Here is a 27,355-nt window from a genome sequence, read left to right as displayed (position 1 = left end):
TTTTTTTTTTTTTTTTTTGAGACGAAGCCTCGCTGTATCGCCCAGGCTGAAGTGCAATGCACAATGTTGGCTCACTGCAGCGGGGCTCTTGGGTTCAAGCGATTCTCCTGCCTCAGCCTCCCTAGTAGCTGGGATTACAGGCACCCTCCACCATGCCCAGCTAATTTTTGTATTTTTAGTAGAGACAGGGTTTCGCCATGTTGGTCAGGCTGGTGTTGAACTCCTGATCTCAGGTAATTCGCCTGCCTTGGCCTCCCAAAGTTCTGGGATTACAGGTGTGAGCCAGCATTCCCAGCCCTTCACTGCCGTTTTCAAGGCTGCTGGTTGCATTAGGGATGTGTGCCTTAGAGGCTGGGGGACCCCCACGTTGCCCCTGCTGCTTTGCTGGGCAACAGCATGGATGGTGGAGAGCTGCAGCCGGAGTCTGGTGAGATGAACAGAGTGGCCAAGCTTGTTACCAGACTACTCTGAGCGCTGCTTTCCTGACCAGATGTCCATCTGCAGCTGCCCTGTGGACTTGGGGAGTGGGCAAGCAGTCAGCTCTGTCCGCGGGGTCTTTTCTCCATCTCCCAGGGCTGTGTGTGCCCTAGCTCGGCGCTGCCTCCCATGTGCTCCCGTGTCCAGGGTCACCCTCTCCTTTGTGGTTTGGAAACTGCCCTGCCTGGCCTACGGCCCGTGGCTCCGGCTGAAAGCTGGGACCCCTGGAGATGGGTGGCTCAGCCCAGCCTGCTGGGCCCACTCAATGCCATCTTGGGCCTGGCCACAAGTAGGTCAGATGCCAATTCAGTGAGATGCAGGGAAGACGAGGGAAATGACTTGTCAAGAAAACAGTCTTAATTATGGCTCTTTTACAAAAAAAACACCATTAACCTTCCCGAAAATCAAGTGCAGCCTGTGCTGGTTGTGTAAGCCGTGGAAGGCACTGGAAAGCCAGGAAGAAAAGCACCCCCACGCCCGGCCCGCAGCATCTCGTTGGCTTCCTGGTGGCCTCTCCTCATCCCAGACTTAGAGGCGTGACCAGGCCGGGGCATCTTTCCTTCCTTGTGTTGTGGGGGCTTGGGCAGGCCCTGCTGCCGGCCTTACGGGCAGCACAGGGGCCCTGCCTAGGTTGGCCCAGGCGCTGTTCTAAACCTCCCCAAGGTGACCTTGCTGCCTTTGTCTCCATGAGCCTAGGAGTATATCCTGAATTTTGTATGATTTTGTGTTTCCCATTTTCCCATGTTCCTTAATTTTTTGTTGTTTCTGCATCAGGGTGGAGGCTGCCGAGCCACATCCCTAACACCAGCAGTGAGCTGCCAAGGCCCTTGCGCACGGGCTAGGCACTGTCAAGGCCTGGGCTGGCGCCACGAGTAGCCCCCGCACACGCTAGGCCTATCTGGAGCACGTGACTCACTCGAGCTGGGAGCACCAAGACCTTTGCCTACATGTGTGGAAGCGAGTCAGGCCACAGCAAGACCTGAACCCTGGTGGGATTTGGAGGTCCTGGTTTAAGACCTTGGCACTTCCTGTGGATATGGAAATCTCCCATTGAAAGCACTCAAAGAGTGCAGTGGTGAGAGCAGCACCTCCACACGCCACTGCCTCCGTGCCCTGGCGCGGATGTCCCTGACCTTCCCCTCTGCCCAGACAGGGCCTGTTTCTCAAGGAACCACACCAGTTAGAAGGAATCCACGGGAAGAAATGGCCGGAGAGCTATAAGGCCAGCCACAGAGGAGCCAGTTTTGGAATTTCCCACCAAGGGTTCAGCCTGCTGCTCACCCTTCAGCCTCTGGTGCCCCGCGGCTCAGCTGGGTTCTAGGGTCTACGTGGTCTCAGGGCAGGCCATGCAGGGCTCTGCAGTGTCACTCTGGGAGAGGGCTGTGGAGGCAGCTGCAGGCCCGGTGTGCCGAGTCCAGAGTCTGGATGTGTCCTACATAGGCCCAGAGGTTGTGGGGCTCAGAGAATTGAACCACATGGGAGGAGTGTAGTGTGGCAGGGGCCCCATATGAAGCCCGCTGTCCTGGAGGCACTGGGGCGGCGGCGGGGGTGCAGAGCGGCCGATAGCCTCCAGAGGATCTGGGTGAGGTTTTCGTGTGTTTTCCTAGAGGTCTTGCAGTTGTGAGGACAGAGGTCCAGGGCACAGTGGCCTCACCTTGGAGTACACAGAGCCAGGCTGTCTCCATACGGAGAGACTTAAACTCACTTAGACCTGGGATGGTGGCTGGTCAGGGTTAGGCTGTAGGCGGCAGGACGTGGCCACACCGTCAGGGGTTTCCCGAGATGCCGCAGGCTCAGGTCTGTTGGGGAGAGGCCTGGGTCACCTGGTGCCTCTGAAGCCTCCTGATGTGACCGGGCCTTGGTGGACCTGCAGGAACTGTCGGCTTCTCACGGAGGACTCACCGTGCTCTGCTCTCTTTAGGACGAAACAGGTGCCTATTTAATCGACAGAGACCCCACCTATTTTGGGCCCGTGCTGAACTACCTGAGACATGGCAAACTGGTGATTAACAAAGACCTCGCGGAGGAAGGTAAGCCGACTTTTGAGCATAGGTGCCTTAGCTTTGGGGGCAAGGGCCTGACAAAGGTGCCACGGGCTCCACTTAAGACGCAGATGCCTGCAGCCTGGGCCCCCAGGGAGGAGCAGGCCCTGTACTCTGAAGCTGGGGCCTACGTTCTGGTGCTGAGGCCACGGGCAGCGGCGCAGCTGCCGGACAGGGAGGTCTGGGGACCCTGTGGCTGTGGGGTCCTCCCCGGCTGCAACTCCTTGGAGGGCTCCCTCTGTGCAGGCTCCAGCTGGCAACACAAGGGGGCGAGGGGCTCCTCCCTGCTGTGACTGAGGTGGTCTGAGCAGGTGTGTGAGGCACATGCCCGGTGATGCCCACGGTGTGGCTCAGGGCCCTGGTTCCCTGGCCTGCTCTCCCTCAGGGACAGCCCAAGGGTGGTATCTCTGTGCCATCACCTGGACTGTGCCTGCTGCTGCCAGCTGCCGTGTTCCATTCTGAGTGGTGGTGGTGCAGGGACGGCACCCACACGCGTGGGCCCAGGCTGGCCTGCCTGTGTGCTGTAGTGCTGGCTTGGCTCAGAACAGCCCGAGGCCTTGCCATGAAGACTGAGGGTTTCTGGGCACCTGTGTGCAGGCGTGGCCCTGCTCCCCGGCGTCCGTGTCTGTACATCGGTCTGTACTGGGCAGCGTCTCACTCCGTTTTTGCTCTGGATCTCTGGGCCTCGGCATCTGCCTGCCTCCTCCGAGTTCACGCGGGGCGCGGGGTGACGGGAGCTGTGGCCCAGCCCTGCCCCCGCTCTGACTCTGTGACCCACGCTGCCCACTCCTGTCTCTTTGGCAGGCAGTGTCTTTCATATGCGCTCTCTCTGGTCGCCTGGGCAGCCCCTTGTGTTCTGCCATGGAGCCGTCTGAGTCCAGGCTTCACTTTATCTCAGTCTGCCCCTAGTGGGATTGGCTCAGAAACAGGCGCTAGACACAAACCGCCTGGGCTCGCTGGCCCGCCTCTAACCCGCCTCCGACGCGGCCACTCGCCCTCGGTGCTGGACAAGGGGGCTGTGCGGGAACCGTGCAGGGCTGGGAAGCCTGTGACTCTGAGGCTCTCATCTCTATCTTGCATGGCCCTGTGCTATGTAGGTGGCGGGGTGTTGTCCTGAGCTGCCATATCCCATGTGTGGGTTCCTCTGGAGACCACCCATGAGGAAGCTCTAAGGCTGGACCTGTGGAATCTGCTCTTAAGGCTCTTAAGGGAGGTGCGCAGTCCCTAAATGCGGCACATTACGGGTGGCAGACTTTGGGAAGAGCTGGAAGTGACCCTCTCAGCCAGCCACAGTCTTCCCTTTGAATGGGGTAAACTGAGGTGCCAGGTGACTGAGACATATGCACAAGGCTGCAGGCCTGAGCGCCACACAGCACCCCACCCAGTGGCATGGCCGTGAGCAGGTTCCCAGCAGGAAGCGTTGGCCTCCAGGCTTGGAGGGAAAATGCCAGATCCCACCCCTTCATGCCGCGGCCTCAGTTTAGGCATGCACTGAGCTGCATGTAACCAGCGACTCCATACCTGGTGGGCCACTGGAGGTTGCTCGAAGTTGCCTAGGGTGACCTGAGCTGGAGGTATTTAGTCCACACGTCGGCCCTCTCGCCACAGCCCCTCCACCCATAATCCTGGAACCCCGCAGGGCTAACATGTCTGCAGGAAGCCTGTTAGGATGGGGCCTGAGCAGCTCCCGCTGGGCCGAGCCGTGGGTCCTCATTGCAGGGGATTCTTTGGTTTCGTTTGGTTTAGTAAAGACAATTTATTTTTCTTTATTCCAGGAGTATTGGAGGAAGCAGAATTTTACAATATCACCTCGTTAATAAAACTTGTAAAGGACAAAATTAGAGAACGAGACAGCAAAACATCACAGGTAAGAGAAATAACTAAGGCTAGAAGCTTTTATGGCTGGTGTGAAGGAACGGCTCCCTCTTACTCCCCCGATCGGCTGCCTCCCACATGAGTCCTGCAGTCTGGGGCTCTCCTGCCCTGAGACCCTTGTCCTCTGTCACCACCCCAGTGTCCGCCAGCTCCGTCTGCAGCCTCGCCCCAGGGTCCCTTGAAGGATCCGTTCAGCCTGCCCGGCCCAGCCTCTGGGAGCCCCCAAAGGATGGTTGTAAGGGAGTTGGGCATGGGAGACGTGTGGAGGGAAGGAGGGCCCCATGAGGGCTGGTCGGGGAGACCCTGAGGTGGATGGCATCTGGTAGGGAGCAGAGGGTGCCAAGGGCCTGCAGCTAGCATGACTGGAGGGAGACAGCAGAGGGGTCATGTGGATCTGCACAGGCGTCAGAAGGACCTTGGTTTTATTGGGAAGAGGGGCGAGTCGCCACAGACAGACCTCTCACATTTAGCGCAGCCCTTCTGCAGCCCGGGGAGCCCAGGTTGTTGGTGGGCTGTGCCCAGTACCTCCTGTGGAGGGGCCACTGCTGGGCCTTGGGCATCAGTCTTGTCCCTGAGAGCTGAGCCTGCCCCTGCCCCAGCTTAGCATCCTTGGGAAGGCACCAGGAGTGGGTGTGGGCCACACTGTGGCTGCAGCTGCCATCAGAAGTCTCGGTCCACTTAGAGCCCTGGGCCCTGTGCAGAGACTCCTAGCCTGGCCGCTCAGGGCCGCTGGCCACCTAGCAACATGCCTAGTTCCCCCTCCTGCTGGAGTTCCCTTGGCGCCACTGAGGGATCTGGAGGGGCTCCTTATCTGTGGGGCAGGAGCTGTGTCCCACACCCTCGGTCACCTTGTCCAGCCTGCCTCTTTCCCTGTTGTGTGACCGGGCTGTGTGGGTGCTCCCTGCCTCAGTCTACCTGCCCGTATGACGCAGGTGGGTGAGAAATGGTGCAGGTGGGAGAGTCCTTGCAGTCCAGTCTTGCTGTGACACACAGTAGCATCTTACTGTCTTGCAGAAGAAGGCACTCGGTTGTGTGACCTCGAGGCCACTGTGTGCCTTTGTCACTCATACATCCCTGGCATGAGTCACCATCTTAAGGTCAAGGACCAAGGATCCCTGCACCCTTTCTCACTGCTGTGTTTCCATCCAGCTCTGTCTGCAGCCGGAGTCCTCTGTAATGACTGTGTCTGGGACATGGGGCCGCCCTGCCCACTGGGGAGCAGCTCCATGCAGGCGGGCGGCCCTGGTGGCTCACCATCACTTCCAGGACCACAGCTGCCTAGAGGGGCACAGCAAGTGTGCCAGGCAGGTGGGGGATTAGGAGGTGGATGGAGTTTTGGGAAGCAGCTCAGCCTTGGGGAGGCCTGAGTCCAGGCTGCTGCGCAAGTTCAGGAGCCTCTTCTGGTAGCCGGGAGTGAGCTTTGTCTGCCACTGGCTCTCAGGGCCCTGCCTGCCAGAGCCTTTCCTGACCAGTGAATTCAGGGCTGCATGGTTCCTGCGTGCGGAGCAGAAATGGACGCTCTCGTGTCGTCATGTCGAGCCACAGGTGCTCTTGGGATTTCAGGAACATGACTCATTTTATTTTGGAACTTAGAAATAGAAATATTTTTGGAGGCGAACGAGGAAGCAGAAAACAGCAGCTGTTCGGGCCGCGTGTTTTGATTTTGTGGATGTGCTCAGGGTTGCTTTGGGCCTCGTGCCCTGCGCTGAGAACTGGAGAGTGAACCTCAGCCTCCCTGGGTCACCTGGGCTGGGGCCACAGGCAGCAGCGGGACATGGGTGGCCCGCCCTTACTCATGCCCATTGTTCTTGCAGGTGCCTGTGAAGCATGTGTACCGCGTGCTGCAATGCCAGGAGGAGGAGCTCACGCAGATGGTGTCCACCATGTCTGACGGCTGGAAGTTTGAGCAGGTGAGGGGCTGTGGCCAGGCTGGCGGCAGCCATGCTGCAGCTGAACTTGTACTCACAGTGGCTCAGGGCTCAGTGCTCCTGGAAATGCAGACTTCGCTGCTGGCGTCTTCCTGCAGTTCTGGGGGTGCTCACGACAGTGGCCTGTGCCCTGTTTCCACTGGAGGAGCCGTGGGAGTTCGAGTGTGGTGGGCAGAGGTGTCTCAGGCTCTGCCCCGTACCTTTCCCTCCTCCCTGGCCTGCCTCTTCTTCCCAGCGCTGCACTTTCTTCACATCACCTGGCACCTCTGTGTGACCAGGGTATTGGTGTCCCCAGAGCCTCCTGGCGAGTCCACCACTCAGTGCACGCCCCCGTCCCCCACAGCTCACTCCAGTGAAGCATACGGAGGCCCTGATGCCCTTCTCAGGCTGCCTCCCTTCCTGCCTGTGCTGGAAGGTGCTGCCAGGCCCCCGTGCCTTCTTTCCGCCTGGCTTTACCAAGCTGTGGCGGGTGGGGTCTGATGGGTCTGTGCAGGGCGTGCCTTCTTCAGCAGCTTCCATGGGAACCACCTGAGTGCTGCATGGGCCACTGTGCTGTGGCCTTGTGGCTTGTCATCGGGGACCTCAGGACATATGAGGCATGGCCTCTGAGTGGGGGACCCTTGCCCACGGCCTGGCTGCCACTGTTCCTGGTGCTAGGCAGACACTGAGGGTGGGGACAGTGACCTTGCCCAGCCCTCCCTGTCCTAAGAGTTTCCTCTGTCACTTGCTTCTGTCTGGGGCAGATTCTGTCCATGACCCAGTGGCCCTCCCAGGTTGTGGGAGTGACAGGCTCAGCCAGTGTCCCTCTGAATGAAAGCTACCTTTTCCTTTGAGTCTTTCAAAATAATTACATTGTAGGGTACTCTGAGCCTCCCCTTAAAATGTCGCCAAAGACATTTGCATCCCACCGTCCACCCTGAACCCCTAGGCTGGGGGCCGGGGTGACTGTGGGTCTCTGTGCTGACAGGGCAGCTGACCAGCAGCCTGGGCCCTGCCCTGCACTGGCGGCTGCATGTTTCTCATGCTCTGACCTCACCAGAATCGTGCCAGAGGCTCCCATGGGAACAGAAATCTCCACTGCTAGGCAAGCCCCACCTCCCCGTTGTCAAGGGGCCCTGGGAAGCTGTGTCAGCAGCTCGGGGTCCGTGAACAGGGCTATCCCCATGTGGCACCTGTGCTCTTCTTGCAGCTGTCTTGTGACTTTTCTGGCTGGGAGGGAGAGATGTGTCTTGCCCGTAGTGGGCACCTCCCTAACGGGGCGGCTTCAGGTCTTTGCCCTTAGCGCTTCTGGGTGGATTCCAAACCCATTGCAAAGAACGGGTGTCCTCCCCGTTCCTTGATTATGACTTGCTTGGCACGCTTCATCCGTTGGCGACCCCTTCTCCCAGTTCATGTAGGGAAGCTGCTGGGCTGACCAGCTGCCCCGGCTGTGGGGTGGGACCCTGCGGGGTGCTGGGAGGTGGCCAGACCGGACCTAGGGTCCCCAGTGGTCAGCAGGGGATTGCGAACAAGGCTTGGGAAGTGGCTCGTGTGCCTGTGAGGACACAGGGGCTCCGGTGGGCATGGCCATGAGTGCTCCCAGGGGTACCCTTAGCTGCTCGGGCCCATGCCAGCACCCCTGTGGCCGCCTCACTGGGCTGGGTCCACTGTTGCCCACTGGGTCAGCCGCCAGCAGCACAGGAACAGCAGCTAACTGCGGGTTGCCCTCCCGGCCATTGGTCCAACTGTGCAGGTCATAGTGAGGCCAAACTGAGTGCCACCCAGCTGCTTTTTGGCTTGGTGGTGTGCTGCTGGCATGCTTTTTGTGATTTGCATATTGCATTTTAATTTTCCCTTTAAAAGCACAGAAGTTCCTAGGGGCCCAGATTAGCCAGCCATGGGCCAGATGCCTGGCCAGAGAGACAGGTTGGCCCTGGGCCTGCATGGCCTGGCCTGCCTGGTCACCTGGAGGGAGGCAGGTTGGAGTGGCCCAAGGGTGTGCCCAGCAGGCTGCAGCAGACCCACCCTGGCCGAACTCCTGGGCAGCACAGCTCCTCCAGCGGCTTTCGGTCCAGTCAGCGGGCCCCAGGCTCTTCCCTCCTGGCTATCAGAGCCGCCCTCCACTCTCCTCCCGCTGCCCCTCTCCCTCCACCCCAGCTCAGGGACCCTTCTGTGCCCCTCCCCCTGGGGCAGCGGCCCCTTTTGTCCCAGCTGGAAGCGCCAAGGAAAGCTCAGGGTCCTCGCAGAGGACGAGCTCGCCCCGTGCCATGCCATGGTGTGGGGGTGCCGCACGTGTGCTCGTGCAGGTGTTCTGGGGCTTTGTTTTCCATCCATTTCCTCAGGCGTCGGCAGTCTTTGCTGCGGCTTTCGCGGTGGCAGGCACGTCCTGAGCCTGGGCCGGTCAGCCTGGCTGCGTCTCTCTCAGGCTTCAGTGGGCTGCATCTCAGGCTGTGTCTTCCCTTGCAGCTGGTCAGCATCGGCTCCTCTTACAACTATGGGAACGAAGACCAGGCGGAGTTCCTCTGTGTGGTGTCCAAGGAGCTGCACAACACCCCATACGGTACAGCCAGTGAGCCCAGCGAGAAGGCCAAGGTGAGAGCTGGGATGGCCCCGGCCTGGGGCAGGCTTGGGTGGGAAGGCTCTTGCCCTCTCAGAGCTTCCTCCTTTCCTGCCATTCTCATCAAGCCCCCAGTGTCCGCCCCGGTGGCCTTGCTGACTGGTCAGACGCATGGTCTCCCGTGGGACAGGGTCTGTCAACACAGGCTCCCAGTAAGCCCCTGCGGCCTCCCAGCCTGCACACACAGCTGCTCCTGGAAGGGGCCCCTGGGCCTACTGCAGGGGCTGTGCTCTTAGGAATGCCACTGAGGGCTGTGTCTCAGGGGACCCAGGGTTCTCTGTTCCCAGGGCACAGCCTCTGCTGTGTGAGTGAGGACTTGGGACGCTGAGGCCTGGCTGGCATAGGGATCTGGGCCCATCCCTGAGTGCAGGGTTGTGGGGGTCCAGTTGTCGTGGTGGGAATCTGGGCCATCCCTGAGTGCAGGGGTGGGCACCCTGGCTCAGCCACTGTCTGGGCCTCATCTTTGTTGAGAGGAGGGTGTCCTGCAGGCCCTGGGATTCTCAGGCTGCACAGAGTGGGCCCTGTGTGGCACCCAGCCTGGCAGCACCGGCGCAGACTCTGCAGGGGCTCAGGCCCTTCTGTTTTCTGTGGGGCAGGCAGCTGGGGTGAAATGCAGGGACCCCTGCCTCATTTGCTTTCAGGTTGGCCCCGTGGCCCTGCCCACAGGTGACCCATTCTGGTGGCATTTCCTCTGGGCACATTCTTAAGGTTGAGGCTCCAAGATGGACAAATGTGACCATCTGAGCAGAATCCGGCCTTGGCCTGGGCCAGCTCCACCTGGCAGGACTCCCGGACCTCAGAGCCAGGTGGTGGCTGGAGAACCCTTGGCTGGGGTCTGCATGGGTCTGGGAGAGCCTGGGTGGTGGCGCAGGCTCTGTGGGGAGCCAGTCTGGGGTGAAGGCTCGGGGCATTGACAAAGGGTGTTGAGTGGGTGCCATGAGAGGCCAGAACCGGAAGGTTTTTAACTGGTGGCATTAAACCAGGGACACCTGGGCAACCGTAGACTCTTGGCTGGGGGCCTCTGGCCAGCCACCAGCAGTCCAGGACTGTCCCTGTGAGCCTCTCCGAGTCGGCCTTTGGAGGTATGCCTTTGGGAACAGAGGGGCAGGGCCACCAAGCATGTCTCCTGGAGGCCTGTGGCCCGGTCACTGCAACCTTTCCACCACGGGCGACTGTCCTGGCCCAGAGCCTCCCTTGCTGGCCGCCGGTTGCTCTTGCTGTGGGCAGAGGGCAGTCCTGCTCCACCACTGTTCCTCGAGGCTGGGGCAGTGTAGGGCTAGGACAGGCCCTGGCTCGCGACAGCCAGGGTGGAAGCTGGGGTTCCACTGCCAGGCTTGGAGATGCTCTTCCATTTGAGTCTCAGGCCTAGGAGGCGACCCCTGGAGCTCAGTCACAGGGAGGCGCTTCTCTTCCTCTTGGAGCAGTCGTAGGGCTCTTTTCTAAATGGTTTTATTTTTAGAAGTTTTTTATTTCTAAGCTGAGTTTTTATAACCAAGCTCCCCTGGGCTCCTATCCCTCAGGTGGCTTGGCAGCTGCAGAAAGGACACGCTCTGTACTGTGAGGAAGCTCCAGGCATGACCCCAAATCCATTTGTGGTTGAGAATGTGGCCCTATTTCATTTTCCAAAAATACCTGCTCTGAAGTGGGGCAGCTGTGGTGGCTTCTTGATGGGGGTGGTGTCAGCAGTGCCCCGGAGGCAGAGCTCAGGCCAGGGCCTCAGGAGGCCGTGGGGAATTGCTGGGGCCACAGCTGGAGGACTGTGATGGGGGCACCCGAGTGTGGCTGGGCTGCACAGGCCGCATGGTCTGCAGGCCCTCGTCCCTGGTGTCCCTGCAGCATGTGTGGCCTGGTGCTGCTGGGCAGCTGTCCACACTTCAGTCAGCGGTGGCAGGAGCAAGGGGTTGCACTTGTTGCAGGCGAAGGTGGTCCACACATGAGCACACCTGCTTCCCACGCCAGCCCCTCAAGAACTTGTTAGAAGGACGCGCAGAGCTCACAGAGTGCTTGAACTCGGGGCTGCTGTTTATTCCCAAGGAACAGAGAGACAGGTTCAGATCAGCAAGGGCGGGCGCCTGGGCAGAGGCCAGGGTCTCCCCCGGAGTCGAGCAGTGCCCGGGCGGCTGAGGAGGGGGTTTTTGGTGTTTTTGGGGCTCCATTCCATAGCCACGCTCGATGGGTAGGTCCGCCGCCTGCCACCAAGGCTGATCCCATTCTTACCTCCTGTCACCCAGGGCCCCACCCTCTCTCCCGCAGCAGTGGGGCCAATGCAGTGGGGTCCACAGAGCCCAGGCAGCAGAGGCCCTCCTATCAGGCCAAGATCTGCGAGCTAGCGCCATCTGCCAGGAGTGGGGCCGGAGGCCAGGCGCCTCTGGACAGGGTTCAGCCCCTCAGCATGTGGTGGGACAGGACCAGCCCCAGATCACGAGATGCAGCTGCCTCACACAGGGAAGTTTCACCTCTGAGATGTGGCAGAGCCCCTGAGCCTGTGTGTCTCTTCATGGCGTGGCCTCACTAGAGGGTCACCGGGTGTGGGGGTTTGGGCCCGGGGCAGCCGCCCACCCGCACTGTCCTGACAGCCTGTCTTCTCCCCTACTGCACGCTGCACGCCGCCAGAGTGACGACGAGGACGAGGGGCACCCAGGGAGTGGCTCAGATTAAGTGTGAATGTCATGGTGAGCTCCGTGGCCTCCTTGACCCCATGGCCCCAGCTGACCCTTGCTGCAGACCCTCCCTGTGTGTCTGTCTCTGCCCCGTAGTTCACAAGAGCCCTCCACGCTCCGCGCCAGCTGTAGATGGAAAGTAGCACTGTCTGGGGGCGGCGGGGCTGTTGCTGTGGGGCAGACGCCCAGGGGCAGTATTGGGGCGTTTGTTGGGATGACTGGAGGGTGCCTGTGTCAGGCCAGGCTGTGGACGTCAGTAGTCGCGAACACAAGAGCCCTTCCTGGAGGCTGGGCAGGGAGTGCCACTCCTGCTGGCAGCCCTAGTGGGTGACCTTGTCTGGCTCAGGCCACAGGCTCAGGGCCGAGGGGTCAGGACCAGTGCAGCAGACAGCAGACCCCGATCTCAGCTGCCAAAGCCCGCGGCATCCCTGCTGCGCTCAAGCCTCCCAGACCAGCGTGTCCTGCAAGCTCCTCAGCCACCCGTGCCTGCCTTCCTGTGGGGGTGCCTGGCCATGAGGTACAGCCTCAAGGGCCCCCTGGTTGGTGTCTGCAATTGGGCCTTCCTGTGGAAGATGGCCTAGGGCGAGAGTGTGTCCAGAAGACGTGGGTCTCAGCCTGGGGTGAGAGTAGACGGATTAGCTAGTGCTGCCCCCCCGGCCGGTCTTGGGAGGGTGAAGGACAGCACTTTGGCTGCAGGTCTCCAGGGGGTCTCCTGCCCGCATCAGGAGGGAGCTGTTGGGGCTCCTGAACGCTCCGATGCCACGCTGCTTGTGGCCTGTCCACTGCACTGCTTAGTTTTACACAGGGCTGGTGGGGGCTTGGGAGCTGCACTGTCTCCCTGAGTCAACTCCAGACATCCCAGTAAACTTGGGTATCACCCTGGCCCAGGGAGGGATGTGCTGGCCTGCGGGATGGGCTCCTCCGAGGCACTGGAGAGTGAGTGGGAGCCTCGAGCTGGAAGTGGCCCAGGGCACTGAGCCTCAGGTGCACCGTTGGGGGTGGAGTATTGGAGTCAGGCTGAGCAGCTCAGGGGACATGGCCTCCGGGAGCCTTCGGAACAAGCCTGGGGCGGCATGCACCTCTCACCACTGCCCTCTTTCTGGTCAGTGCAGCATGGCAGTGACCTTTGGGAGGCTGTGCCCGGCAAGGGCCCGGGCATTGCTGCCCCACCCGGTGTTTCGCAGCCCTCACGTGACACATGGAGACAGCCGTTGTGGGCCACGCACCGTGAGGCTGGCTTGCTCCGAAGCTCCCTGCCTGGGAGCGTGGGCTGATTTCCCCTCCACCTGGTCTCTGGGGCTGCCGTGGCTCATTTTGGGAGTTCAGCTCAGCAGCATTGACCAGCGCCTGAGCCTGTTCTCAGGGGAGCCCAGGCCGACTTGGGGGTGGCCTCGGGGGGTTCCTGGATGCTGGTGAGGAAAGTAGGGAGGGTACCCCAAGGTAGAGTTTTGAGGAGGTCAGAGGGTGGGGAGGGCAGGGGCCAAGGGGCGGTGGACTCTGCAGGGCTGCCGTGGTCCAGATGAGGAGGGGTCCCCACAGCGTGATCTGCACTTGGGGTAGGCCTCTGAGGGCTGGCCAGTGTTCCATGGGGCAGCCGGGAGGGGCCGGCACACGAGGTGGACTGGCCAGGCTGAGGTGCAGGGCCGAGGGCTTGGGCAAGGGGCATCTCCAGGAGGGTCTGGGTGTCGGGGTGGGGGTGGGGGCTGCAGTGGGCATAGAGGAACGGAGGGAGACAATCGGGGGGCAGGGACTGCTGAGGGACCCACGGGCCGAGTTGCATTTCATGTCTAAAACCCAGGACTGAGTGGGCTGAGAGGGCCAGGAGTCAGCACTTTTGGGTGGGCCTGGGAGGGGCTGCCGTGCACAGTGAGCACTTCCTGTGTGGGGCCTGGAGATGTGCCGGTCACCCGGGTGAAGGTCCTGGGCCTGCCAGCTGAGTCCCCAAGAGCCTGGCCGGTGTGGGCCGGGCGCGGTGGCTCAAGCCTGTAATCCCAGCACTTTGGGAGGCCGAGACGGGCGGATCACAAAGTCAGGAAATCGAGACCATCCTGGCTAACACAGTGAAACCCCGTCTCTACTAAAAAATACAAAAAACTAGCCGGACGAGGTGGCGGGCGCCTGTAGTCCCAGCTACTCGGGAGGCTGAGGCAGGAGAATGGCGTGAACCCGGGAGGCGGAGCTTGCAGTGAGCTGAGATCCGGCCACTGCACTCCAGCCTGGGTGACAGAGCGAGACTCCATCTCAAAAAAAAAAAAAAAAGAGCCTGGCCGGTGCTGCTGGGTTCTCAGGGCCCCCCGAGCTGACCCCAGGCCTGTGGGCTCTGTTCTCTGGAGCAGGCGCCTGGTCAGGGCCACCTCCCTAGCCCAGGGCCCAAGTCCTCATTTTATGCATTTGGTGTTTTTCAGATTTTGCAAGAACGAGGTTCAAGGATGTAAGGGACATAGTATTGACAGCTGAAGAAATGATTTACGTTTTCCCAAGATATAATGAACTGCCATGTCCAGGAAGCTTGGCTGTGAGAAGAAACCTGCTTTTGATCATTTTTCTAGAGATCTGGGTGTGAATCCTTTTTTGCCTCTGAGGTGGGTGGTGAGAGACGGGCCCAGCTGTCCAAGGCCAGACGTCCCCAGGTGGGGGGAGCGCAGCGGCCGGGTGGGCACTGCCTCTCGGGGGGGCCTCGATCTGTTTTTTCCAAGTGCCACATGGGACTGAGGCAGACGCTCCCAGTCAACCCGCTCAATACTGAAGATGGCGTGAAGGAAGCGTTCTTGGTGCTACACAGTCTGGAAAAGCAGCCTGGGCTTCACTGGCAGGAAGCGGCTGTAGCCGCATCGGTGTCCAGCGCGTCATGGCCTCTGGTCCAACCGCCAGGCCCTAGTCTCGGTCAGGGAGTCTGCTCTGCCTCCCAGGCGGGATCGCCGGTTTCTCTCAACCTCGCAGAGCTCCTGACACAGGCGGCTTCTACGTCGTCACTACTTCCCGGTGTCATTCCGAGGCTGGGCCTTCTTCTGACACAGGCTTCAACCCCGCCTGACCAAGCCCGGGATAGTCAAGGCTTCTCAATTTGTACTTTCCAGGCGAGAGAACTTTGTACCCCTTTTCCGTGTGGATAGACTCCCCAGTGTTTATACTCTGGAAATGCCCACAGGGCTTGCTGCGTGCAGACTGATCTGTTCCACCCGTTAGCGTGAGGTAGCAGTGTCGCCTCGTCCCTCCACTGCGGGCTCACGGGGAGCTGGCGCCTGTCAGTGCCTTGTTGCGCCTGGCATAGAGGTTGAGCTGGAGGCCTGTCCACCGGCTTCTGGAGCTGAAGGTCTGGGTCACGGTGAAAATTCGGGATGTTTACAGAGCATCACAAATGCCTCTCTCTCGCCGCTCTCTCATTTTCTTTGTGTAACTATGCAGCCTTCCTTCTCTTTCTGGGATGTTTGGGACTTCACTCGACCTGCACGGGCTCTGCCCGACATGCCGTGGGAGCTGCTGGGATTCCTTTAGAAACCGCTGCCCGCATGCTTTGAAAACAGACCTTTCTCAGCTGGCTGTGGGGACCTGTCAGAGTCTGGGGACCTGGCGTGCAGGGCAGGCTCCAAGCGCTTTGCTTCCGGACCTCAGGCTTCCCAAGGGGCGCTGTGCAGACTGACCACCGGCCTCCCGCCTGCAGGTCGGAGGCTCTGACACTGTCTGGTTTCCAATGCTTCTGGAGACTTCCTGCCTAGGCCTCATCCTCTTCTTTGCCAGTCACCTGATTAACCAGTTCTCCAGCATTAGGACTTACCTCCTCGTTTTTGTAAGGTCTCTTGTATGTTGTTACATGTTTGGCTTAAACAGTTTATAAAAGCCTTTCTAGAAGGCAGACTTAGCCACGGTCGACCCTGTCCTCCCCAGCAGAGCCCGGGAGGACGACGGCCGCTGGGGCTCCTGGGCATCCTCTCTGGGGAGCTGCTGGCCGCTTAGCGTTGTTTGACTTTTGACCTTGACATAGTAGATAGGCTTGTGGTTTTTTTAATTTAAAGATATTAAGACTTAATTCACTAAAATTTATTCTGAGGGGATATTTATACTTTTATACTTTTTTAGGTATTGTATTTTATCAGCTTACAGTTTAATGCCTAAGTTTCCCCTGAAAATAGCAAATAAAATTGTGTATTTATGAATGAGCGTAGCAGCTGTTAATGGTCTTAAGATGCAGGGAAATGCCAACCCGGGTCGCTTGGACCAAGGTGCTGCCTCTCCAAGCCGCCCAGCCCCACTGGCCGCCACGGCTCACTCAGGGCTCTGCCTCTCAGTTGATGACCGGGGCAGAGCCGGGCAGTCCACGGGGTGCTAGCTTGGCTGGGGCCACTGGATCAGAGCTGCACAGCCTATCCCTGCACCCTGCTCCGCCTGGACACCTCACCTGCCTCCAGCAGATATCATACCCCCATCCTGGGGGACTGGAGACCATGTACAAGGGCCTTTTTTTTTTTTCCTTAAGAGACAAGGGTCTTGCTACGTTGCCCAGGCTGGTCTTGAACTCCTGGGCTCAAGTGATCCTCCTGCCTCAGCCTCCCAAGCAGCTGGGATTCCAGGCGTGAGCCATTGCGCCTGGCTCAAGTGATTTTTTTTTGGAAGTCCTGATACCTCAAGTTAATGTCCACCTCTCCTCACTTTAGCCTGCAGCCCAGGTGGTGACAGCAGGAGCTTCCTGAGAAGGTCCTGGGGTTCTGGCACCCCCTCCCCAGCTGCTATGACTTCCCCTGGTGGCTGCTCTGCGAAGGCTTGGTCCTTGGACTCCCTGCCCCCCTACAAGGAGATTCCCATTCATGGTGTCCCCCAGGGCCTGGCTGTCTGAGGTCACAGAGCCTCAGGCTGTAGTGGCCTTGTCCATCCTGTTTCCGGGTGTGTGGCTGGCCCAGCCTGACCGCAGCACCCTGGTGAGGGGTGGAGTGGGTGACTGGGCTTCCAGGTGCCCAGCATGAGGCCGGCACAGGGGTTGGGAGCAGGGGAGAGACCCAGATTCTGCTCCAAGGGGTCTTCCCGCTGCCTGACTCCCACCAGGAGCCTGGCTAGGCCTTGCAACCCCTTGACCGGGTAGAGTTGTGGGCACTTGGGGGCCCCGCCCCACTCCAGGAAGCCCAGTGTGAGGGCAGAAGAGGAGGCAGGGGTGGGGCACGTGCAGATGCCTCGCGTGGGTGCCCATCCCCCCAGGCTTCCTGCAGAGCCCATGACTGGAGCCCTCCAGCAGCTGGCACCACCCTCGACATCCCTGCATTTATTGGTGTCCACTCAGCAGGGACTTCTGGCACCCTCCTTCCTCCTAGAGCGCATGGCAGTGGCTGGCTGGGGTAATAAAGAGCTGACCCCACAGTACGGCCACCAAGGCCCTAATGTGGCGTCTGTGTGAGGGGTGGTGACTTCCGGCACCTCTGCACTCTGAGCTGTGTCCCCCAAGATGGGTCAGTTTGCCCTCAGACTAGCTCTTCCTCCCCAGCGTTCCCAGGCCTGGGGCTTGGCACAGGGAGGCCCAGCCTGTGGCTGACCCCTCACCGCAGTTCACCGCTCCCGAACGGAGCCCACAGACTTCTTTCCCGGGGCTCCCGCTGTGTGTGTGGTGTGTGTGTGTGTGTGTATGTGTACGTACGTACTGGCTGTACATGGTGTGGGTGTGGTGTGTGCCTGTGTGCACATGGTGTGTGTGGCATGCACATGTGCTGTATGTGATGTGTGGCATGTGTGTGCCTGTGTGTGGCGTGTGACACGTGTGTGCCTGTGAGTGGCATGGGTATGGTGTGTGTGTGTGTGCGCGCGCGCACATGGGCCAGCTGAGCCTGGGGATGAAGGCTGCCGCCCGCTCTGCCTGCCTCCCTGGGAGCCACAGAACATGCGCAGTCCTGTGCCAGGCTCTCCCTCGAGTTCCTCCTGGAGCTGGCAGGGGCCCTGCTGCCGCCCACCTGGCAGATGGCTCAGAGCCCTGCTTGGTGGCAGCGTGCAAAGTCTGAGCTGCACCCCCGCCCCAGGGTGGAAAAGCGACCTGTGGCAACCTGGACTGGTCCCTTCCTAGCGTCCTTCTCACAGCGTGCTTCGTGGGAGCTCTTAATTGCATGGAATAGACCTGTTTTCCCTTCTTAACCCCTAGTCTCTGCAGAGAGTGTTTTCTGCTCCTCTCCTATGGGCATCCGCCTGTTGACATCCTGGGTGTGGGTGGGGTCTCAGCACAAAGACAGCAGGGGCTGCCCTCCTGAGACCATGTAACCTGTAGCCTCCCCCTGACCACGGGGGCATGGGGCTCCTTGCACAGCCCAGAGCAGGGTGCAGGTTCACTGGGGGCTCTCCAAGGCTGCGAGGCCTGGCCAGTCCCTGCTCGGCTGGGACCACCCAGTGCTGCTGCTCCCCGGGCCTGTCTCTCCCTCTGCCTGGGCTTTGTGCATCTGCTCCACCATGGGGCTGTGCATACAGGCCCCCCAGACCTGCCCGCCCGCCCCTGGGCTGGATGAGTGCAAGAAATGGCCCACGGGGACCACTGGGCAGCCCTTGGGGAGGTGGGTTGGGCCCAGCGGGGAATTCCTTCTGTTTTGCTCCCCACGGTGTCCCCAGGGCTGGTCCCCAGCAGCTGCTTGCTGAGTGGGTGTTGGTTTGATTCCTCGGTGAATACCCCGGACCTGATTTCTTCCTGGCACTGTGCAGGCCACAGTGCCTGTGTGCATGTGCACAGGTGTGTGTGGGTGTGATGTACTCGTGCGCATGTCCAGCCTAACCCCCTTGCCACCACGTGCTGCTCTGGACTCCGGCATGGGGCTGGAGACTGAAGAATGGGGCGGAGGAAGAGGAGCCAAGGGTCAAGGGGAGACACCAGGACACAGGGAGACAAAGGGTGCCAGGAGCAGGAAAGCACAGGTGTGGGCACCCACCCGAGGGGACAACTCTCACCACTCCTGCTGAAGTGGTTTAGAGAAGTTGGGTGGCACCGAGACACGGGCAGCCAGAAGTGCAGGCTTGGGAGGCTGAGGTGCCCCTGCCCAGCCAGCCCCTCCATGCCCTCCTCTCCCCCAGGCACGGCTCCTGCATGGCCCTGAGGGCCTTTCCACATGTGTCTGTCGCTGTCCGCAGTGTCCACCCTGGGGCAGCCTTCGAGGTGAGGGAACAGAGGAACAGGTGGCAGCAGGGAGCCTCCTGTGCGAGGCGCATGACAGGGGTCCCATGCTCTGGTGCCGCCCTCGCCTCAGACACCAGCTGCAGCTCCCTTCTGCTGATTCAAAGATGACCAGAGCCCTCCACATCTCCCGCCTAGGCCTTGTTCTGCAACTCACAGCTCCTCACCAGCTGGGGTCGCCCAAGGATCCCCACGTGGGCAGTTGGCACACAGGCTGGGTTTTTATTGGAGGAAACATAAATAAAATAACGGTATTTGAGAGGGGAGGAAGGAGCACTATTTACAAATGAGTCTGGTGGGGCTCAGAGGTGCAACAGCAGCGCTGGGAGAACCAGCAGGATGGTGTGGGCAGCCAGGCTGGGTGCAGAGCTCTGCTCAAGGGGCTCCTGGCCCTGAGGGTCTGGCTTCTGGCCGCCCGACCTCGCTGGCTGGAACTGCAGTGTGGGGATGACCTGATGGATCCAGTTGTGGTGGGCGGTGACACGGATATAGACACCTGGGCGGTTCTGCCGGGCGCAGCCTTCACCCCAGCTGATCACCCCGGCCTGCAGCCATGACTGACCCACGAGGCACACCAGGGGGCCGCCCGAGTCGCCCTGTGGGGGATGCAGAGGCACTGTCAGCCCACCTTGAGTTCCCAGAGACTCAGTTGCAGCTGCACAGGAGGCATGTAGCTCCACACTGGACTCCTTCTCTCCATCCCAGAGCCTCCATGCCCGGCTCCCCATCTCCTGCCAGTCGATTGACTAGAGTGCCTATTTTTTTAGTGTCCCCAGATCAACTAGGGGGTGTGTGTGTTGAAAATGCAGTTTCCTGTGCCCCACCCCAGAACCACTGACTCCTGGGGTGGGGTCCAGGAATCTGCTTTTTCTTTTTTGAGACAGAGTCTCACTGTCGCCCAGGCTGGAGTGCAGTGGCGCGATCTCTGCTCACTTCAAGCTCTGCCTCCCAGGTTCATGCCATTCTCCTGCCTCAGCCTCCCAAGTAGCTGGGAGTACAGGCACCCACCACCACACCTGGCTAATTTTTTGTATTTTTAGTAGAGATGGTTTCACCGTGTTAGCCAGGATGGTCTTGATCTCCTGACCTCGTGATCCGCCCGCCGCAGCCTCCCAAAGTGCTGGGATTACAGGCATGAGCCACCACGCCCAGCCCCGGAATCTGCTTTTTCGAAGCAAGCTGCTCAGCTGGTGGAATGCACAGCCCATGGAGCAGGGCATGATCCCACCCTGCCCTGGGCCCGGAGGCGGGGACTGAGTCCCCGTGGACACCACGTTGCTCCCACCTTGCAGGCGTCCTTCTTGCCCTCCTCGAAGCCGGCGCACAGCATGTCATTCTTGATGGTTTTAGGTTGATAGCCAAATTCGGCGTCTTTGCTGTAGAGCAGGTTGCACTTGGGCGTGTCAATGATGGGCACAGCGAGTTTCTGCAGGATCCGCGGGTTGGGCAGGCGGTCTGGGGAGGGTCAGAACGGCCCGGGGCTCAACAGACTTCCTCATCAAGAACCCACGGCCTCCGGAACCACCACTCCATCCTGCCTGCCCTTTCCTCATGTTTAGACTATCTCTAGCCTAGGGCACTGTGGGGCAGACATCCTCCCTCCTTCCAGGCCCTTTCTGTCCCCATCTCCCTTCACCCCCTCTTCCTTCTGGGTCTGCTGCTGCTCCCCTCAGCCCCACCTATGTGAACAGAGACCGGGTGTGTGTATTAATACAGTAACAGGAAGACTGTGGGTTCAGAGTGGCCCCCAAGCCGCCCTGGGCCTTCTTGAGGCACATCCCTCATTATTTCCTAGCTGTGTTTCCTTACCTTGCTCACTGGAGCTGCCCCAGCCAGTGACCCAGCAGTTCATGCCCGTCTCAAAGATCACCGAGGGGTCGGGCAGGCACACGGGGAGGATGTAATTGGTGAAGGACACTGGTGCCTCCAGCTCCACCAAGGCCACGTCGGCACTGGAGGCCATGCCCTGGTACAGGGGGTTGCTCTCCACCCGCCTCACCCGGGCACACACAGCGTGTGGCCCTGGCTGCACTAGCTGCCTTGCCCCCAGCAGGACCTGGTACAGGGACGTCTCAGAGGTGCTGGCGGGAGAAGCAGAGAGGCCGTGTGAGGCTGCCCCTCATGTGGGGACAGGCCCGGGAGGGGCTGGGGCTCCTTCTCTGGCCACCACCGTGCCCCACACCTCTCTCTGCATGCTGTCTTTGAGAGCCATCTCTAGGACAGCCAGGTGCAGCAGTGATGCATGTTTACATTGAAGCCAGACCGCCCTACTCAGATTTCCACCTCCACCCCTGGCCGCTGTGTGACCTTGGGGAAGTCACCTAACAAGTTCTCTGTGATGCAGCTTTCGCATCTGTGCTATGGGGACAGCCACAGTGCCTACCTGAAAGGCTGGCTGGGAGAGAACCACCCTCCAGGTGCAGCAGGGCCAGCACCACCTGTGGGCCTCTGGCAGGTGACCTGCCCTCTCTCAGCCCGAGTTTCCGATTTTTTTTTCCCCCTAGAGACAGAGTTCTCATTCTGTCACCCAGGCTGCAGAGCAGTGACACAATTGTCGCTCACTGCAGCCTCCAACCCCTAGGTTCAAGCCATCCTCCCACCTCAGCTTCCTGAGTACTTGGGACCACAGGCACCACTGCACCTGGGTATTTTTTTTTTTTTTTTTTTTTTTTTTTAGTACAGATAGGGTCTTGCTATGTTGCCCAGGCTGGTCTTGAACTCCTGGGTTCAACTAATCTGCCCGCCTTGGCCTCCCAAAGTGGTGGGATTACGGGCATGAGCCACCATGCCTGGCCGTGAGTATCTGAATTTAAGATGTGGGTGTTTTGTCATGATACTCTTTTAAAGATCAAGAAGAAAAAAGAAAAAGATGTGGGGTTTAAAATAATTAGAGCTGTGGTGGTGAGGTGTGAGGTGAGGAACTCGAGACACACGGAAGGTGTGGGGCCAGGTGGTTCATACAAGGCAGAGGGCTGGGTGGCCTGGCCTCTGCTCAGGACTTTCTGGGGTGGCTCAGGTGGGTGAGGGGAGGAAGGGCCATTCTGTCTGGTCCTTGGGCTTTGTGAGCAGAGCTCCTCCCGGGAAGAGTGTCGTGGAGCTGAGGTGTGTGCGGGATGGGGAAAGGACAGGACAGGCCGGTGTGCAGAACCTGCCGGCGGCTTCCGCAGGGACCCACAGGGAGTGGGTGGAGGGGATGGAGGGGGTTGGAGGCCGTGCGAGGCGCCTCCCGCGGGCGGGAACAGCGGTTGCAGTTGGAAGTTAGCCCTGGGGTTGGACCTAAGGGAAGCATCTGGCTGGAAAGGAGGCGGGGCTGGACCAGGAGCCCCCAGGGAGGTCACCCGCAGGACTTGGCGCGGCGGGCGCTGTCCGCGGTGCTGAACCGGCCGCGCGCGGGGCGCTGTCAGCGCTGCGGGCGGGGGCAGGGGCGGGCGGACTCACTTGGGGAAGCAGTGCGCGGCCGTCAGGACCCACCGCTCCGCGATGAGGCTGCCCCCGCAGAAGTGGCTTCCGTTGCGCTGGATGCTGACTTGCCAGGGCCACTCGCCCTCCTGCGCGTCCTGCCCGCCCACCATTCGGTTCAGCATCCTGGTGTGCCCACAGGCTGGGGGAGCATGGGGAGTGGGTGGGGGCGCTCACTGGGGCTGGTTCCATGGCCAAGGCTCAGCCCTCAGCCTCACACTCCAGTCCTCGGCCCTCCTGCCCCTGACCTGCCCGAAGACCTTGGGGAAGTCCGAGGCCTGAGCTTCTGGGCAGCCTGGGATACAGGCAGACCCTCCCTAGTTGCCCCCCGAGTCTGGCTCTCCTTGTGGGGAAGGGCAACCTAACAGCTGCCTCGTGGGGGCCACAGAGACACTGAGATAACCCGGGGAAGGGTCTTGTCCCAAACAGGCACCTGGAAGGATGGAACAGGTGTCATGCCCTCTGCAAGGGAGTCACCCAGAGGGGGCCGGTCACTTTTCAGGGTGATCCTCAGACCCCGCCACCCTTGTCCTGCGCTGCGCCTCAATGCTCTGTGCTGGCCATCCTGCTCCCATGTGGACCTTCCTCCTCCTCTCCTTTCTGGGCTCCAGTTCCACGCAGCCCCCACTTTCCCCTCCTCTGGAATTCTCCAGTGCCCTTTGCGTTCCAAATTCCCTCTCAGTGTGAGTGTCCCTGGCTCAGTCCAGCCGGCTCCTGTCCCTCCCACCCCAGGGCCTTGGGTGCTTACCTGTTGCTGCTTTGGCCACCTGAGACCCTGGAAGTGAGGAGAGGGTGATCAGCCAGGTCAGCTGCAGCCTGGCCTACCCTCCCCAACCATGCAGCCCCTCTCCACTGATCCTCCCCTGCTCCGGAGGACTCCAGAAGGACAGTCCACAGAGGGACCTCACAGGAGAGCCCAAGGGCCTGCAGTTTCCCCCCAGGGCTGGCTCTGCCATATGCTCATGCCCAGGCCCATGGGCCAGAGCTTATCTGCAAGGGTGGGTGCTCCTTGCCACATGGGGAGCCGGTCAGGAGGTGCCAGTGAAGGGATCCCCAGGCTAGATGTCCCCTTCTCATCCTGGCAAGGGTTCTCTCTCTCCACACTCCCCACCCATCCTTGTCTGGAGGTTTCTGGGGAGGGTCCAGCCTTCAGCCCTGACACTGTGGGGTTGGCCTTTTCTCCTGGAACAGCTTGGAGCAGAAGAGGCCCAGGAACTGTCTCTGCATTTGAGCTGCCCAGGCTCTCTCACAGTCTGCTCCAGAATGGGCAGGTCTCCTTCCCCAAGTCTCACTTTGGTCCTGAGGCTGAGGCCTGAGCCCCACAGGCTTCTCCCTGGCCTCAGGGGGGTAGAGAAGGTACAGTGGTCTGCACTGGCCACCAGAGATCAGCCTTGCCAAGATTCCAGAGTCCCAAGAGCTGACCCCTCTCCCAGGCATGCAACAGGCTCTGCAGGCGAGACCCAGGCCTGCTGGACTGTGCAAGGGGGACTTTGGGGCGGATAAGGTGAGGGGCCAGGAAGAGAAGTAAGGTATGGGATCATTCAGGGGAACCAAGGATGGGGACATATTTTCTGGGATCCATTGCCTCCCACACCCAGGACACAAAGGACCTCTTGCTGGGCCTTTAACCAAACACTGGAGCCCCTACCCCAGCTTGGAGACCCCAGTCAGGACCACAGTGTACAGCCCCAGGGGTAGCAAAGCCTGGAACTGCCTGGCCTTGAGTCCTCTCACCACCCCTGCACTCCGTGCGTCTGCTTCTGTGGGGGCAGATTTGCCCGTAGCTGGGCGGGGGGTTAGAACAGGCACCTCCCCACATCTCGGCCCTCAGCTTCCCCTTAACCTCCAGTGCCTTCTGGGACCCAGGCTAGCTGCTATGGACCATGTCTTCGCTCCGCCTGGAAAAGATAACCAGTTCCCTGAAGTCAAGGGGCTGTGGGGACAGGAAGTGGCCATGGAGTGCTGCTCAAGCACCCCGAGGGTTTTTACGGCATCCTCTTCCTTCCTGTCTGCCTCACAGTCTGGGGGGCACCTTCCCCAACACCATTGGTGGGCAGAGACACCCCTGGGGGGTGCTGGACAATAAAGCAGCAAGCGGCGAGGGGGCAGCTGTGGATGGGCAGGAGGAGGAGGTAGAGAAGGTGCAGGGCAGGCAAAGGGGTGCCCTGCAGACGCGGGGTCAGGAGCAACGGGAAATGGAGAGTCTGCCCTGGATGCTCTGCTCATTAATTTGTGCTAATTAGGTGCCCTTTTAAAATGCAAACACCCCCAGGAGGGTTATTCCCTGCGCCCCACCCCCCCCAACCCCGACCCCTTGCTCCTTCGAAGCCTGAGGATCCTGCTTGCAGAAGAGCGCATACTGTCAGGCCTTCTCACCCTCTGGGAGTCTGCAGAAGCTGTGTCTCTATGCTCCCGGCCTGAGCACTGCCCCCTCCAGCGATGCCTCCTCCCCGTGCAGATCCTTCCTTCCTGAAGTAACCCTGTACTTCTGATTTAGGCAGAGTCTTCTGGCCTCTGAGTGCTTGCTCCCCTCACCCCACAATCTGGATGCCCTTCCCCTAGTCTCTGTAAATCCTAGTCTTCTTTTTTTTTTTTTTTTTTTTTTGAGACAAAGTCTCACTATGTCGCCCAGGCTGGAGTACAGTGGCACAATCTCAGCTCACTGAAAGCTCCGCCTCCCGGGTTCACGCCATTCTCCTGCCTCAGTCTCCCAAGTAGCTGGGACTACAGGTGCCCACCACCGCGCCCGGCTAATTTTTTGTATTTTTTAGTAGAGACGGGGTTTCACCATGGTCTCGATCTCCTGACCTAGGCCTCCCAAAGTGCTGGGATTACAGGCGTGAGCCACGGCGCCCAGCCAAGTCCTAGTCTTGATCTAGAGATCAAGGCCCAACTGAATGCTGCCTCCTCCTGGAAGCCTTCCTTGCTGCTTGCATTGTCTATCTTGGAAGCCCCATACTCTCTCTCGAGCTCTGTGTCCTTCTGATGGGAGCTCTGCCTACATCACCCTGGAGCCAGAATCAAGTCTTATCTTAGCCCAGGAGCTCCAAGAAGGCAAAGGCTGCGTCTGGGGGGCCTGAGCTCAGGGAATGTGTGGAGAGACACAAGTGTGGCTGTGGGGGCTGATCGGAAATGGGTGATGTGGAGAGCTGAGCCCTCCAGGGTGGGCGCCTTGTGGGGGCTGGAAGCAACAGACAGGGGTGCCGGGGATGTCGGGAGCATTGTTTGGGGCCTGGGCCTGTGATTCGCTGGTAGCTGGTGGGGATGGTGAAGCCTAGGACTCTAGTGGGTGCCAGCCAAAGACCTGGTGGGGGTGCCACCCTGGGGCTGGGGGTGAGGACGCATCCAGGAGTCCAGCCTCTGGTCATAGCTGTTGGTGAACCGACTGCAAAACTCATTGCCCAAGAGTTTTGGCAATGACCTTGGTTCCTCACCCCACTCAGGGGCAGTCACTGCCTTCCACCTCCTGTGCAGACGGCTCGCTCAGAAGGCACCATCATCCTTGTGCTGGGAGGCTGGGGGGGATGGAGTAGGGGAGGCCGGGCCAGAGGGGCCACTCTGGTGCCCTCCTGCCCAGGAGAACTAGGAAGCCAGGAGTCCTGGCTAAGCTGCAGCCTGGGATGACCCGACCCAGCCCTGGGAGGTGACTTGAGGACAGGGAAGTGTGGTGGCTGCCAGGCTGGCCAGGCTAGCCCAGGAATGTGAGAGGGTTTCCCTGACAGAGAGTGTCCTGACCTGCAGGGAGGGCCTGGCAGGTGGGGCCCCCTGGTTGGCACCTGCAATCCCTGACCCAGGACTGGGAGACTGCACAGTGGCGCATTACCAGTTCCTCTGTCAGCAGGGGACAGGGCCCTCTGCCACCTGCACCCCCTGCCCCCAGTTCTCTATTGAGCCCGCAGCCAGCCTGCTGGGGCTTCCAGGCACAGGCAGCAGCCCTGGCTCGGCCACCCTCCCACCCCAAGAATGATGGTCCAGGCACTTGGAGCCTGAGTTCACATCCTGCACATACGAGGCTTCTGTCCTCACCTAGAGAATGGGGGGAGAGGCTGGAGAGAATGAAGTGGCAGGAAGCAGGGAGCCTGGTCAGAGCTGGCACACCAGAGCCCACGGAGAGGCATGGGAGGAGGCCTTGCCCAGTTATGGCAGTGGGGTCCTCTGCAGCCTGTGCGCACACCTCCCACCCTGCCCTCCCCACTTTGGGCTCCCCAGTTGACACATCTAGAGCCTTCCCACCTGCTCAGGGGCAGGAGGGATAGCCTGTCCCACAACCCTGGCCTGTCCCAGGGAGTAGGGGGCTGAGCTGAAGCCTCAGGCAGTGCAGCGGGGCCTGTTGAGCGACTGCAGCTCCCGGACCCTGCACCTTTGTCACTCACCAAAACACAGCAGCAGCAGGAGCAGCACCGCAGCGGGATGCCTCATGTCCTCAGGCCTGGCTGGGGCACAGGGCTGGGGTCGGCGGTGGCAGAAGTGTTGAAGCAGGAGCGAGGTACAGGCTCCATGAAGTGGAGTTTTATGCTGGAGATGAGCACAGGCCCGGCTATGCCGCCCAACCCGTTGGCCCGGCCCGTCCAGCTCCTCTCCTCAGGAAGGAAGCGCCCACAGCCGACTCCTCTGTGACCTGGCCCTGAACCCTGAGACCCCCGGGCAGACCCCTCAAGTCAGCGCGGGGCGGGGTGCTGTTGGCCTTGGTTCCTGGACCCTGAACACCCAGCAGACCCCAAGCTGACCGCGGTGCACGCGAAATCCGTCCAGCTTCATTCATTATTATTATTATTATTTTTTAATTTTTTGAGGCGGAGTCTTGCTCTGTCGCCCAGGCTGGAGCGCAATCTCGGTTCACTGCAAGTTCCGCCTCCCGGGTTCAAGCCATTCTCCTGCCTCAGCTTCCAGAGTAGCTGGGACTAAAGTCACCCGCCAACACGCCCGGCTAATTTTTTGTATTTTAGTAGAGACGGGGTTTCACCATGTTGGCCAGGCTGGTCTCGATCTCCTGACATCGTGATCGGTCCTCAGCCTTCCAAAGTGCTGGGATTACAGGGATGAGCCACCGCGACCGGCCTCATTCAGTATTTTATTGAGCGCCGACTGAACACAGTGGGGCTGGGCAGCGCTGGTGGGAAAGTCAGGGCCAGGGGTGTTTGTGGGGCCAAGGGCAGGGGAGGCGATGGGACATGGGGCGGGGTGCGGGG

The 27,355-nt window shown here is 60.3% G+C and overlaps 2 protein-coding genes across 2 annotated transcripts in view; one reads left to right on the top strand and one right to left on the bottom strand.

The window, feature by feature from the left end:
- The window catches only part of KCTD5 (potassium channel tetramerization domain containing 5), a 20,881-nt gene extending 5,149 nt beyond the window's left edge, over window positions 1–15,732 (top strand). Inside the window, exons 4-8 of the mRNA XM_011982639.1 lie at window positions 2,399–2,507; window positions 4,295–4,386; window positions 6,209–6,304; window positions 8,768–8,893; window positions 13,984–15,732. Coding sequence (XP_011838029.1) covers window positions 2,399–2,507; window positions 4,295–4,386; window positions 6,209–6,304; window positions 8,768–8,893; window positions 13,984–14,013 — 453 coding nt within the window. The 3' untranslated portion in view covers window positions 14,014–15,732. The remainder of the gene's footprint in view (window positions 1–2,398; window positions 2,508–4,294; window positions 4,387–6,208; window positions 6,305–8,767; window positions 8,894–13,983) is intronic.
- A 3,174-nt stretch (window positions 15,733–18,906) lies between these two features.
- LOC105541554 (serine protease 27) lies at window positions 18,907–26,959 on the bottom strand. The gene is made up of 6 exons (XM_011982638.1): window positions 26,540–26,959; window positions 22,915–22,941; window positions 22,146–22,308; window positions 20,517–20,788; window positions 19,993–20,162; window positions 18,907–19,303 (listed from the first exon to the last, which is right to left on the bottom strand). Exons 1-6 carry the CDS (start codon window positions 26,583–26,585, stop codon window positions 19,010–19,012), a joined length of 972 nt encoding a protein of 323 aa, XP_011838028.1. The 5' UTR covers window positions 26,586–26,959; the 3' UTR covers window positions 18,907–19,009.
- Between the last annotated feature and the right edge of the window lie 396 nt (window positions 26,960–27,355).

The sequence above is a fragment of the Mandrillus leucophaeus genome, unplaced genomic scaffold (assembly GCF_000951045.1).
Source record: "Mandrillus leucophaeus isolate KB7577 unplaced genomic scaffold, Mleu.le_1.0 Scaffold240, whole genome shotgun sequence".
Classification (NCBI taxonomy): Eukaryota; Metazoa; Chordata; class Mammalia; order Primates; family Cercopithecidae; genus Mandrillus; species Mandrillus leucophaeus.
Note: the sequence above shows the minus strand (reverse complement) of the source record. Positions and strands in the feature narration are given on the sequence as shown.